At 31.2% G+C, this 15,787-nt stretch overlaps 1 protein-coding gene across 1 annotated transcript; it reads right to left on the bottom strand.

Moving 5' to 3' along the window:
- Positions 1-2,729: 2,729 nt before the first annotated feature.
- LOC107060810 (uncharacterized mitochondrial protein AtMg00810-like) lies at positions 2,730-3,665 on the bottom strand. The gene is made up of 2 exons (XM_015309123.1): positions 3,121-3,665; positions 2,730-2,925 (listed from the first exon to the last, which is right to left on the bottom strand). Exons 1-2 carry the CDS (start codon positions 3,663-3,665, stop codon positions 2,730-2,732), a joined length of 741 nt encoding a protein of 246 aa, XP_015164609.1.
- Between the last annotated feature and the right edge of the window lie 12,122 nt (positions 3,666-15,787).

Raw genomic sequence — 15,787 nt, 5'->3', positions numbered from 1 at the left:
AAAATCAAACCCAAGCAACATATGTTTCATCATTTATCTAATTTAGTGTTAATTATTCTGTATTACGTAAATATATTTCGTATTCATGTTTTAGTTATTCCATCTTCACTCTTACATAAAAATATTTTTATTTTTTAAATGTCATAAAAAATATTCTGTTTTATATAGTTAAAAATATTATTATTATTTAAGAAACCTTATTTACATAGGTAAATATATATAAAAAAAAAAAAAATACCAAAGAAGTACTACTTAATAAGTAATGCATTTAATTATTTTATTTCTCTATCTTTTATCTGTAAATCACTTTTTTATTTCTAATGTTAATATTATTAGTAAAAAACATTTCATTGAATTTGAAAAATTAAAAGTACCACAAATAAAACTCTTCAAATTTAATCCGTGCCACATGAATTGGGACAGAGAAAATAACATATTATTTAAAAATTATGTCAATTTTATAAGTTACACTAATTAGAAACTTATTTTTTTAGAAAATATATATTAAAAAATTGAGTGGCTCTTCAAATTTCATGTGTGACACATAAAATATAATAAAATAAATAATATATGTTGGGCCCACACGAGTGCACGTGTGTGTATATATATATTATAGGCCCATGTATATTTATCCTCCTTGAACTAGAAAATAAATCTCACAAGCCTAAAATTATATTTCCAAATAGAAGCAAAACTTAATTAAAAGGAAAAAGTATCAACCATCAAAATAAAACGACAAGAGTGAGTTGCTCGGATGATAAGCACTATTTTTTTTTTTTACAGTATACAAATGTCACTAAATGACTTTCATTTAACAACTCTAAATGCAATAACATTAACTCAATTACCGCTAAATATTTATGTAGCAATATATATAAAGAAATTTTATTGCCACGAAATATCTCTTTTCCTACCGTGTTAGGACATCTTTTTGGCAGGATATATATAGTGTGCGACACATAGATAAAATTTCATCCACATATTTCCTTTAACATCTTTTTGGGTGAAAGAAAGGTACTAAAATTCATAAATTAATTAAATGATGTTAAGTCAAACATCTTCGAGGCCAATTATATTAACTCAGATTCATCATAGAACAATTCATGATACTCCTAGACTTGAAAGGAACTAAAAATGAAATGATAAATTAAAGTTCCAAAGTAAGCGCTGGTGAATTGATTTAAAACATTATATATGAAAAACAAAAAATATTACAACTTGAGTACATAAAAAATATTTCTATATGCCCTATGAAGTATACGTCAGAGAGGAAAAAATAATAGTGGCTTGCTATAAATAGCCTCTAAAATGTAAAACATATAGTTTTCAACTATATTTAGTATGGACTTAACGTTTTTGTGGTTCTCATTTGGGCTTTTTTCAATAGTCATTTCGTTGTTTTTGTGTCTCATATGCAGAATCAAACGCGAGACAGATACGGATGAAGGAGGAGGTGATGTCGAAATGGCTACTCCGGCCTCAGAACAAAGAGATGGGAATATCGTTGTTTTGGCTGAGGCCGGAGAAGCCACCGCGAGAGTTGTTGGTACGTACCAGGGTTGTTGTTGCGGTGATGGTGATGGTGATGGGGGTGGTTGCGGGGGTTGTGGTGGATGTGGAGATTAATTTGCACTTTTGACAAGGGTATTAGTTGTGAATTTTTTGTTTTGATTTTCTATTGTACATATATTGAACACGAATTTATTTTAATACGATAAGTGTTACATGACATTGATTCATTTTTTTTTTTTATTAGATATACATAACTAAATAATAATACAACAAAAATAGAAGGTAGAATAGAAATACTGAAAGCGAACACTACTTGTAAACGAAACTTCATATTGATGACTTTGTAAGGGTCTGGATTAAAAATGGTGAATAGGACAAATTCAATTGTAAATATTGAAAAAAATTATTTGGAATTTAAGTACAATACGCTTTTTTTTTTTTGGCTAAAGAATTTGTAGGAACATAATCTTTTAATATATGCCTACATCGACTTGATAAAAAAAAAATTAAACTAGATTCCCTTATTTTATAATGTCAAATTTTCCTGTTGACTTGGAACGAAATGAGGTACTTAAATCATACATAATCATATATTAACAAAATCATCTCAAGTGCAAGCATCCACTAGGGCTAACATGACTACATGAGATCAGATTCAATAAAACAATTCATGTATATTCCTAATCAAAAAAAGTTGGAGCAGGTATTATTATGAATTTGAAATTTATACCTTTAAAAAAATATATATCGTTATTGGTCGGTGGCTTCCTATAAATAACCCCTAAAATAGTTGATAATCATATTTACTATGGACCCAATCATTGTTGTGCCCTTCCTCTTCATTTTTGTGTTCCCCATTTTGTTTATTATTGAAAGAGAAAGAAAGCAATAGAGAAAAATTTCTTCTGCGTTTTTCATTCAAACTGTGCATGTGCATTTATACAAAATGAAAAGAATAAATCTGTTACTATACTACCAGCTGTCCTTCTCTTATTTGTTTCTCTCTAACTGACTAATTGTAAATGTATAAAAATAAGTAAAAACAATATCTACATATATAAAGGAATATATCTGGAATGTTCTTTGGACAGTTGTCATGATTCCCAAATGAACGATCAAGATGAGCTTGATGAAGATAAGATCTGATTGTGATCAAAGGTTGAGATGATTTCGAGATATAGGAAAGAGAATAAAAATGTCCTAAAGATGAGAGATAATCAAACTTTGTCCCTCATCTTTTGTCCATTCTCTTTGAGTTCTGAATCGAGTTCACTTCCATGGTGAAACTCAGTGTTGTGATCACTGACATCCCCCCTTAAGTTGGAAGGGGTGGAGACCACACCCAACTTGCCAATGATGTTCCGATGAGCAGGACCAGACAAAGGTTTCGTGAAAATGTCGGCGACTTGAGACCTGGAGGGGATATAAGAGAGTGAAATGATGCCAGCCAAAAATTGTTGGCGAACGAAGTGACAATCTAACTCCACATGCTTTGTACGTTCATGGAAAACTGGATTACGAGCTATGTGGATAGCCGCTTAGCTATCAGAGTGAAGGGTCACCGGTAAAGATGGAAGAACAGACAAGTCTTCAAGCAACCGAACCAACCAGGTAACCTCTGCAACCACTCTTCTCATAGAGCGATATTCTGCTTCGGCAGAAGAAAGAGACACTAAAGGTTGTTTCTTTGACTTCCAGGAGATCGGAGAACCCCCTAGACTGATGTAAAACCCGCTGATGGAACGACGAGTGACTGGGCAATTCCCCCAATCAGAATCGCAATAAGCAAGAAGACGAAAAGAGGCATGTGAAGACATAAATAAACCCAGTCCAGGATCCCGGAGGAGATATCGGAGACAGTGATAAACAACGGTTAAATGAGGTTGACGAGGACATTGCATGTATTGACTAAGAGTCTGAACAGCAAAGGACAAATCTGGTCGTGTATGGGTTAAAAAATTAAGCTTTCCCAACAGCCGACGATAGAAAGTAGGGTCAGGTAAAGGATCACCATCATCTGGAAGAAGCTTGTGTGTAGGATTTAGAGGTGAAGAGGCGGGCTTGAGATGAAGACAGTCAAATTCAGACAATAAGTCCAAGGTAAACTTTCTCTGAGTTATAACTAAACCATGAGGTTCTCTCAATAATTCCATGCCTAAGAAAAAATTAGCATGACCAAGGTCCTTAATCTAAAATTCTGAGTGAAGAAAAGCTTTTAAAGACGATTGTTCAGTAATATCATCCCCAGTAATTAAAATGTCGTCAACATAAACAGCCACAATAGTAACTTTGTCGGAGAGTTGTCTGGAAAACAGGGAATAATTATTTAGAGAACAAGTGTAACCTTTAAAATTGAGAGCTGCTGTGAGCCTGACATACCATTGCCTAGAGGCTTGTCGTAAACCATAAAGAGATTTCTTCAATAGACAGACGTGATGAGGAGTGGGAGGTGATAAACCAGCAGGAAATTTCATAAAAACCTCTTCCTGTAAATCACCATGTAGAAAGGCGTTATTAACATCTAACTGAGAAATATTCCAATTCTTTTTAACTGCAATGGCAAGTAAACATCTGATGGTGGTCATCTTAACCACTGGAGAGAAAGTCTCAGTAAAATCAATGCCCTCACGTTGAGTGTCTCCCCGAATAACCAAACGAGCTTTGAACCTTTCCAAAGAACCATCAGATTTATACTTCACCCTATAAACCCATTTGTAAGGAAGAGCCTTCTTCCCAGGAGGCAAAAGAACAACGTCCCAAGTTTTGTTGGCCTCAAGGGCATCAAACTCTTTAGCCATAGCATCTTGCCAACCAGGATGGAGAACAGCTTGAGAATAGGAGGTGGGCTCAAAAATGTATGAAGTAGAATTAAGGAGGGATTGATTTGTAGAGGATAGAGCAGAGAAAGGTAAAATAGTAGGGTCAAGAGAAACTGAAAAACACGAATCAGTAAGCTGAGGTGTGAGAAAAACAGAATTGCACAAATAATCAGCAAGATAATAAGGAGGTTGTTTGACTCTACTAGACTTCCTAGTGATAGGGACAGGAGGTGAAGGAGTTGTGGAAGGAGAAGAAATGTCGGCATGGAGAGGGGAAGATGAAATGGAGGACTGGACAGGAACTGAATCTGAAGTAGAAATAGATACAGGGAGTGAAAGGTCAAAAGAATCATGATCAGGATAAGAAAGAGAATGGGGAGCAGGGACAGGAAATAGATGCTGATGAGTTGAAGTTGAGGAAAAAGGAAAAATAGATTCATGGAATCTAACATGTCTAGAAATAAAAACCTTCATAGTCTGAAGATTCAAAAGCCTGTAACCCTTCTTTCCAAAAGGATAACCTAAGAAAACACTTGGTATAGACCTAGGATCAAACTTGTCTCTCAATTGAGAGATAGTACAGGCATATGCTAAACAACCAAAGCTCCTAAGAGAATGATAAGAAGGAGGCTTACCAAATAAGATTTCATAAGGAGTTTTGAAGTTAAGGATGCGAGATGGAAATCTGTTAATTAGAAAAGTGGCAGTGAGGATACAATCAACCCAAAAATGAATGGGTAACTTTGATTGATATAAAAGGGCTCTAGAAGTCTCAAGTAGATGTTTGTGTTTCCTTTCAACAACTCCATTTTGTTGAGGGGTGTATACACAAGTTGTTTGATGAATGATACCCTTTGAAGAAAAGAATTTTGATATTTCAAAACTTCCCCCAAGTTCCATTGCATTGTCGGATCTGATAGTTTTAACTTGTTTACCAAATTGTCTGTCTGTCAGTCATAGGTAGAAACTGTTTTAGGATTGTGAAAGCATTTGATTTAGTAGAAAGGAGAAAAATCCAAGTAGCCCTACTAAAATCATCAACAATGGTAAGGAAATATCTAAATCCTTCAAGAGTAGGTGTTTTATATGGCCCCCAAGTATCTATGTGAATTAGATCAAAGACATTAGTGGTAGATCTAAGACTTAGGAAAATGACATTTTAACTTGTCTGGCCTTGGCACATATATCACAAGCATCTATAGAATTATTAGAAGAATAAGAAAGAGATGAAATATTCTTCATATTACTTAAAGGCAAATGCCCCAAACGATTGTGCCATAGGCTTACATCAGTAGGAACAGTAGCAGAAAAAGAAACTGAACTAGATAGGTTTCTGCTTTCATTACAAAAAGTGAAAACTGAATTAGATAAACTAGGTACGTCTAGAGGATTGGAACTAGTAGTAGGCTTGATGGTGTGAAGAAGATAGATGCCCTGCTTAGCCTCCCCAAGTAACATTGGCCTCTTCATTGAAGGGGCCTGCAAAACAGTTCCAAATGAAGTAAAAATAAGAGATGAATTAGCTCTGGCACAGATTTTGTGAACTGAAAGAAGATTGCACCTAAAACTAGGAACAAAGAGTACATCTACAACAGTAAAATCGGGTAAAATGTTGACACTTCCAGCTTGAGTGACTTTGATTCTTTGTGAATTAAGAAGATTAACATAAACAGGAGTGAGAAGAGAGTGAATATTGAACAAAAGATTGGAATCATGGGTCATATGCTCAGATGCCCCTGAATCCAAAATCCAGATGATAGATTTAGAAAAATGTACAGAAGTAGAAAGAGTTTGAGCTATACCAGCACAGTTAGCAGATATATGAGCCTCAGAGCTTGATTCACCTTGAGTGCCTAACTTGAGATGTTGAAAATCTTGATGCATTCGACACATGTGCTGATATTGTTCCCGTGTGAATTCTTTCTCAGGGAAAGTAATTGAAGGATTTCCTGCATCAGTACCTGTATATATTGCATTACTTTGTGCTTGAGTTTTCTTACCTTTTGTGAATTTGAAATATGCTGGGAAACCAATCAACCTATAGCAGTTCTGTGCTGTGTGCCTTGTCTTCTTACAATAAGTGCAGAATAAGTTATTCTTTGATCCTTCAAAATTTCCTTTCTTCTCTAATGTGTTGAATTTTTTAACCCCATATTGTTGTCTTGCAGCCATGAAAGCTGACTCAATGGGATGCTGAAAAGTGTGAATTTCTCTTTGCTTCTCATCCTGGATCAACAATGAGTAAGATTGATTGACACCCGGCAAGGGTGAGATCATCAAGATATTGCTTCTAACACTAGCATATGCATCATTCAGTCCCATAAGGAACTGAATGAGCCTCCCGTCTTGATGAGATTTAAGAGTCTTGTTCTTGCCTCCACAAGAACAGGCACAAGTGCAATGAGCACAAGTGCAATGAGCACAAGTGTCAAGACTATCCAACTCATCCCAAATCCTTTTCACCTTAGTATAATAACCAGCCACATCTAAGTTTCCTTGTACTAACACTACAAGAAAATGCATTTAAAGCTACAAAACACATTGTAGCTAAATATGAAATTTTTTGTAGCTAAACGCTTTAGACATAAAATATTTTTTTGTAGCATTCGTGGCAAGATGTAGGGTGGCTAAAAGTTAGCTACAGACTTTACATGGTATGTGGCTAAGGACTAATACTTATAGCTACTATAAAAATTGTGTTGTAGCTATAGTAGTACAAAACTCTTGCTATGAAATATATATTTGTAGCAAATATTTTTTGCTCTTTTGCCACAACAAATTAAATCTATAGCAACTTCTATATTGTAGACACAATATATTCTATTGTAGCAAATGACTTGATTTATTTGCAATTAAAAATTAAAATTGGTGGCTATTTTATATTTTTAATATTGTGGCAATGATACTTGTATTTAGCTACAAATTAAAAAAATTATAGCTATAAAATTAAAGCATTTGCCACAAATATTTTTTCACAAAGCTAAGATTTCAAACTTTTTGCCATGACATACATAAATTGTAGCTAATATTTTTAATTTTGCTATGAAAAGTGAAAATGTATCGCCTAATTATTTTTTATAATTACATATAGATTTAGTCCTAATTACAAAAATTCATTGCTACAAATTGAAGAATACTGACATAAACATTATTGATCACAAAAATTTTTATAATGTAGCTAAGAAATAAATTTCAACAATTTTATTACTATAAATTTGAAAGGATTTTCCACAAGCTTTGATAATAAAAAAAGTTACATAATTTAACCACGAATACATTTTTGGGATTCAAAAATAATTCTCAACTTATAAATAATTGCATTCTACAATTTTGAGAATAGTCATAATATACAATTCTTGTAAGACATCATCTTGTTTGAGTTCAAAGCAACATAGTCTTCCCCTATCTCTCCTTCCACAATCTTCAATTGCACCTTAGTTTGTTCAACATGGTCCCAATTTGTCATTTATATGCTTTTATTCCATAAATATGCCTATCAATATTGGTAAATATTTTAGCACCAAGAACATAATAATTTAAAATTTCAAGGAAAAAATATATTTGTCTATGATCATTTTTTTTACAAAAATATTTAGCAAAAAAAATAATACAAAGTAAACAAAGTAGTAAGCAAACCTGTAACTTTTAAACTTCTTAAAATCTATAGATATAAATCCCAAATTTTAGTAGCAATTATAAAACTCATACCTAATCAGAAAATTTCTTTTACATTAATAAACATATACAATCCATTGTAGTACACATTGACTCAAGTTAGGACAATAATCTCCTGCAAAAATATAGAATATAATTGTGTATGATAAATTATTTGTGGTTCAATCTTACATAATAGAAAATTTAGAGCATACAACTGAGTAAAACAAAAATCTCATATTCTGAAAACTTATCTCATCTGCTTGAAGAATGCTACGTAAAGCCTACAAAAGAAAAATAACAAAACATTAGAAACAAAAAAAATGAACAAAAACCTGGGATAAAAAGGGTGAGGGGAGGGGCGGACAAGAAGGATATGGGAAGAGGGGAAAGGATATTTAGGTTTTTATTACATGGGTTTTAAAATTTTGGGGAGAACTTTTGATCTTTTGCAATTTTAAATTTTTGGGGTAAGAGTTTTTGGATCTAAATGGGGAAAGGAGGGAGGGTGAGACGGTTGGAGAGTTATTTTTGGTGAAGAGTAATTCTTTGCTTTTATAGTTATTATTTTTGCTTCTTTTAAAATTAACAATACAACATTTATATATATATATATATATAACAAATACAACAATTGTTGTATAAAATTAACAATTGTTATAGATAATAACAAAGAAAATTATCTCATGAAAATAACAATAATTAATAATATTAAAAGTAATAAAACAAATACGTACTTTACTTTTCGTTAATGGAAAAGGTCAATTTTTTTTATTTTTATATATATATAATTTGGTCATTTATTAGTTTTGTTATCTATTCTCCTTTTCAAAATAAATTTTTAACTTATACTTTTTATGTCTCATATTAATTGTCCAATAACAATAATAATAACATACCTAGACATTATCACTATCTCGTGAAAATAGAGAGATCATTGATTGATATTAGTTGTTCGCTTCAATAAAAATAGTTATCTCAAATTAGTTGTCAATTTATGAAATAAAGATAGAAATTAATTACAATTTTTTTAATTTCCTTTACAATTAATTCTTTTTTAAAAGTGTAACTAAGTTTATGAAGTTCCACTTAAAAAATACTATTGGGTAAATTAGTAGTAAAAATTATCCTTTTTATTTCTGATTACTTAGTACTATACCGAGTATTCATTATTATATATATTTTTATTTTATATGAATTTAAAATGATATATGCATTAAAATGTCAAATTAAAAATAGAATATTTTAGAATAAAATATAACTATCAATATCAGAAAATATATTTAATCTATTTATATAGAATTGGAGAAACAAAACAATATTGTGAAGGCAAGTGTCAATTACGTACAATTCAAGTTTGAAAATTATTTTAAGGAAGAATTTTCAAAAGAAAATAAGAAACTCAATTCATTTTTTTTTTGTATCAATTAACCATTGGTATTGAAATTCAAGTTAAATTGTTCATCTTTAGTAAAACTATACTTCCACATTGTTTGGTTATTTCTATTTGAATTTAAATAGAGATGTAATTTTGGATTGTAGTTTTGAAGTTTTAATTAAAAATACAAAAATTATATGAATTAGGAAGTTTAGATTAAAATAAGAAATTCAATTTATTTTTTTGCCAATAACAGAAAATTAAAAAAGAATTGAGTATCAATATCACTTCCTATGTGTATTAATTATATTCAATAAACAATTGATTTATCTATCTATATTCAAGAATAATTCATATTGCATATTTGAATAAAATATGACATTATTTAATGATTTGTAAATTGATTATACATATTTTTTTTGTATAAAAAAAGTACAATTACATCAAATTAATTAGACATAACTCCTATTTATTTAAATTATACTTAAAACTTTCAAATTAAGATCTTGTAAAATTGAATTGATAGAGAGATTGACATCTCTAATTAAGCTAGCTCGATAAATGCATTGTTCGATAGAAGAGATTTGAGTCATATAAAAGGAATTCTCAACATAAGATAAAGCACCTCAAGGCTTAAGTTACACCTTGTATCAGATAAAATGTATCACCACAATTGTACTCACATGGTTGTATCATTTTTTCATGACAAATAATTATTACCATTAAGTAAATTATTGCAACAATTTTTTTCTATTCGAAACATAATATTTATTAAGTTATTATATTTTATTTTAAATTACTTCCTATCTATAAAAGATTACTATTGCTTCAACAAGTTTCATCATGATTGTGAAAAAAACTTAATAATTAATTATAAAATTGTACTATAGCAAAAAATCTATGATTATATTTTTAATATGCCACGACTTTTATAACTTGAAAAAAAATTATTTAGCTACAATTTTTTCTTCAAATAAGTTATTGTAGCTGGAAGGTTATTATTACTACGATAAATTCAAACTTGTGGCAAAAAATAATTATCAGCTATGATTTTTTATTATACAAGAAAATCTATGTCTATTTTGTTTAATTATTGCCACAATATTTTATAACTTAAAGCTAAATTATTTATTTAGCTACAAATATTTCTTCAAATAAGATATTGTGGCAAAAAGGTTATTATTACTACGGTAAATTAAAATTCGTGGCACAAAATAGTAATTAGTTACGAAATTTTACTATAGCAAAAACTATATGGCTATATCATTTAACTATTGCCACATATTTTATAACTTGAAGCAAAATTATATATTTAGCCACAATATTTTATTTCAAATAACTTATTATGGCTAAAGAGTTGTTTTTGCTACAATTATTTTTATTGGGTACCAAACAAGTTATAATTAGCTACAAAATTTTACTGTAGCAATAAAATTGTAGCTATTTAGTAAATTATTGCCATGATTGTTAGCAATTATAGCAAATACGAGGATTTAGCTTTGTCAACTTAATATTCGTGGCTAAGAAATTTGATGAATTTTTAGATAGCCACGAAATTTGAATTTGTATGGCTATTAGTAGGTAATAGCTACGATTTTCAAATTCATAGCTTAATTTTCGTAGCAATAAGTATATTTTCTTGTAGTGTAAATCACTCAACTCCTTTTGGAGCTAAAATAACTGTGCACCATTTCACTACCCAAACCTATCTTCAAGTTCTTTCCAGATGTCCTTAGCAGTTTTTGAATACAAGACACTTTCTGCTATATCCTTAGAAAGGGAGTTGAGTAACCATGAAATCACCATATCATTGCATCGATTCCATGCCTTGTAGGTTGGGGAAGAAACAGCAGGTTCACCAAGGCTTCCATCAATGAAGCTAAGTTTGTTTTTGGCAGAAAGAGCTATGAAGACTACCCTGCGCCAGCCACCGTAGCTTTTCCCATCGAAGATTGAGTTGACAAGTACCATTCCAGGTGAATCAGATGGGTGAAGATAAAAGGGATGTGAGACATCACTCCCTTGGTTGATCTGAATAGATGAATCTACTGGAGTTGAGCCTCCAGCCTCTCCAACTTGAGATGTCACACTATCACCAGCCATGTGAGGATGAGGTCAAGCAAATCCACAATGAAATTTAAAAAAGAAGAAGAAGAGGGACGTGATGAAGATCTTATGGCTCTGATACCATATTGAAAGAGAAAGAAAGCAATAGAGAAAAATTTCTTCTGCGTTTTTCATTCAAACTGTACATGTGCATTTATACAAAATGAAAAGAATAAATCTGTTACTATACTACCAGCTGTCCTTCTCTTATTTGTTTCTCTCTAACTGACTAATTGTAAATGTATAAAAATAAGTAAAACAATATCTACATATATAAAGGAATATATCTGGAATGTTCTTTGGACAGCTGTCATGATTCCCAAATGAACGATTAAGATGAGCTTGATGAAGATAAGATCTGATTGTGATCAAAGGTTGAGATGATTTCGAGATATAGGAAAGAGAATAAAAATGTCCTAAAGATGAGAGATAATCAAACTTTGTCCCTCATCTTTTGTCCATTCTCTTTGAGTTCTGAATCGAGTTCACTTCCATGGTGAAACTCAGTGTTGTGATCACCAACATTTATTGGGTGCGGCGCATGCAGCGCCAAACGCCAGCGCCAAGAGAAGAATAGAGGACGAGGCAATGTGGAAATAAGTTTTTTTTTATAATTTTTTTTTTCGTTCTAGGATTTGGGCAAAGCTAGAGTTCGCTAAATTACTTTTTGATGTTATTTATCATGAAATTTTACTTGTGAAATAGTCAATTTTTTAATTATACGGCAGAAAAATAGTTATTTATCAGGTGAAAAAGGTATTAGGCCGATGAAGAATTGAAAATTGTGGACATGTAAAATGCTTGAAACAACTGTTGCCCATGTATGTTTATCTGGTAATTGAACTGGAAATTTTTTAAACTTGAACTTGGAAATAAATCCCTCAAGGCTAAAGTTATATTTTCAAGTAGAAATAAAATTTAAAGGGAGAAAGATTAGCCGTCAAACTAAAGTTGGAAGTTTTGCAAGTGTCATTTGAAAATCATAAGTGCATGAAATTTTGATAAAGTGACAAAGTGAGGTAATAATATTAAAGTTCAGCTATTTGTGTCTAAACTTTATCATATGAAACTTTAAACCCAAGCCAGATTTTATGAAGACTAACTTCTAAGTCGTAGGATTGAGGTCGTTTGGAAGTGAGTATACACGCAAAAAAGTTAAATGACAACGTGAAAATTGATATTCGTATTGAGAACTCCGTTATGAATTAACGTAGTTGTGAATTTTTAGTTTAGATATTTTGGTGTTTGATAACTGTTAGGGGTGTATATGGTCGGGTTGGTTTGGGTTTATCAAATATCAAACCAAATCATTTGTGTTGGATTTTTGAATTTATAAACCAAACCAAACCAATAAAACTCGGGTTTTTCAACCTCGGGTTTTTTTGGGTTTTTTCGGATCTTTCTGGTAAAGTATTAATACAAACATATAACTTACTTGTACATCAAATATTTCTTTAGTCCTACCAAAATACAACTATCTAAGTGTTTCTTAAGAAAATAACACAAAATATGATATGATTAATGACACTAAAATATCCAAAAATAATAATAATAATGAAATCACGTAAAACAAATATTGCAAATTAATAAGTCATAATGAAAATGATCATAATTTAAAAGTACTAAATCATGCTAAAATAAGTTTAATAAGTATTAGTTACATAACTAAATATTAAAGGAAATTAAAATTAGATTATGTATTTTAATTGTCTTAACCTATGTAAAACTAATTAAAGAACAAATATTCAATATTATTGTCATTAACAAATAGTATTCAATATTATTGTCATTCTTAGTGTTGAATTGATTTTCTTTTTGCATTAGTATTAATTTGATGTTGATTTAAGCTTTATTATAATTACCAATATCAATGGACTATAATCTTTATTGGGTCATTAAGAATTCTAACTTTCTAAACATGAAACAATATATTAAAAGATAAAAACTATGAAAAGTATAAGAAATATTTAAAAATTATATCAAAGTAAATATTTTTACTTATAAAATAAAATTTTAAAATTATATATATAATGTCGGGTTGGTTTGGTCTTGGGTTGATTTTTTTTAGTTGAAACCAAACTAACCCAAATATAGCCGGGTTTTTTTTTCCAATACCAAACCAAGTCAAACCAAACCACTAGTCGGTTTTTTTTCCGGTTTGACTCGATTTGTGATTTGATTTGATTTTCGATTCGGTTTTGTACACCCCTAAAAAGCCATATTGAGAACTCCATTATGAATTAATGTGCATTATAGACCCTTTTCCTCCTTCCTTTCTTGATTTTCTCTTCTTTTTTTCCCCTCCTTTTTTAGGAGTTGGGGGAAGCGCAAATAGTATTTGTTGATCACTTTTTGACGCTATTAATTATCATAAAGTTTTGTTTGTGAAATTAGCTATTTTTTAATTATATGGCCGGAAGATAGTTATGTTGTGAACCAAATTGTCATTGTATATTAGAAATGGTGAATGAGATTAATTTAGTTGTAAATATTGGATCGATTACTTTTAGCTTAATTCGATTAATTTTTTGAGATATTTGCCACCTTCCACAATCAATAAATATAAGATAACACTATCTACTAAGGATAAAAGAGATAGGAAGAAATTTCCTAGTGTTTTTATCTATATTAAAAATTAAACCTGAGACCTTATGATGCTCAACCTATATTATTAACTAGTAAACAACACTCTTAAATGCGACGTGTAATGTTATTTTAGGCTTCCATCACCAACTAGCTTAATTGTTTGACATGCAAATCCAATTGGAAAGAAAGGTAGTACATATATAAATTGTAGTTAGATTAATATACTTATCTCATGTCAAACATTTGCCATGTCAAATGTGAGCTCAGAGCCAAAAAATATTACAAGTTGAGTACATGAAAAGTTATTCCTATATATAACTGTCTGAACTTGTTGACAAGCATATTTACTATGGATTTAGACACTTTTTTTATCATATTCTGTCTTTATGGGATACCCATTATCGTTATTGTCATTGGGGCATGCTGCTGTTACCACCAGAATGAAGAGAACAACGAAGGCGACGTCGAAATAGGTAGTGGTGCAAGCAGATTAAGAGACGGGAATATGGTTGTTTTGGACGGTGGCACTGGTGGTGCAGCGGCAGCGACAGTGGTTGACAATAACAATGGTGGTGGTGGAGCAACTGGGACAATAGATGCTGGGACTTACCAGGGTTGTTGTTGCTGTGGCGGTGATGATGGTGGAGGCTGTGGTGGTTGTGGAGATTAATATGCAGTCTTGACGGGGTAGTTGTGATTTTTTTGTGACCCCATAGTGTTGATTGATCACTTGTAAAACTCTTGGAACCATAGTGAGATCATATATATGTATGAAGTTTTTTTCCCTACTATTATGAAGTGAGGGTTTGTGGGTTCGGACGAACCTAGTAGCTTTTCTGTAGACCTTGCATTTGTACTAAATATTAAATAAATATATATGTATATAACTTGTGAACCCTTAACAAAATTGATGGACAATCCGGTGGTAAGAGATGGACTGTGGAAATGTTTTTTATGCTAGAGTTGTGGGTTCAAATCCCCTCTTTTTTTTAAAAAAAAAAAGAAATTTAGAACCTCCAAACTCTTAATCCAAAAAAATGAAATTTAGAACCTCCAAACTCTTAACTCTAGCTCCACCCTCTGTATATACTAGTATATGTAATCGCGCGTTGACGTTTGACGGATATTTTAAAATGTAATAATAACATAGGTTATTTTTAAAAAAAAAATTCAGAGTCAGATTTACCCACGAAGTGACCGTAGCTAATTTGCACTAATCGTGGCAACCTAAATGTTGCCACAAAAACTAAAATCGTGGTTAATCTACGGCGACACCCACCGGGCACACTAGAAACCGTGGTTTTGTAGTTTATATAAATGCCGGTAGACGATTTGGTAATTTTGAATGCAATAATATTAATTCAGTTGCCGCTAAATATTTTTGCAACAATATAAAAGGAAAAAACATTATCACTAATTGTCTCTTTTCCTACCGTGTTAGGACATCTTCTTTTTTTTTAGGATGTATATAGTGTGCGACACATGGATTAAATTTCATCCAGCTTGAGCGCTATATCATTATTTTTATTTTAAAATTATATAAGATAATATTAATACACCCAAAGTCTTCAAATTCTGGTTCACTTCACCTCTCCTTACCTTAAGCATGATATTGAGTGAGTTATTATCAATTTATCATCAAAAACTTACAAACCGTAGGTGCTTGTAGAGTAGTTTTTTCTCCGATCCATTCTAATTTATTTGTTGATTTGACATGTTAATTTAAGAAACT

Source organism: Solanum tuberosum, unplaced genomic scaffold (assembly GCF_000226075.1).
Source record: "Solanum tuberosum cultivar DM 1-3 516 R44 unplaced genomic scaffold, SolTub_3.0 scf00096, whole genome shotgun sequence".
Taxonomy (NCBI): Eukaryota; Viridiplantae; Streptophyta; class Magnoliopsida; order Solanales; family Solanaceae; genus Solanum; species Solanum tuberosum.
The sequence above is the reverse complement of the archived record's forward strand: the minus strand, read 5'-3'. Positions and strand labels throughout refer to the sequence as shown.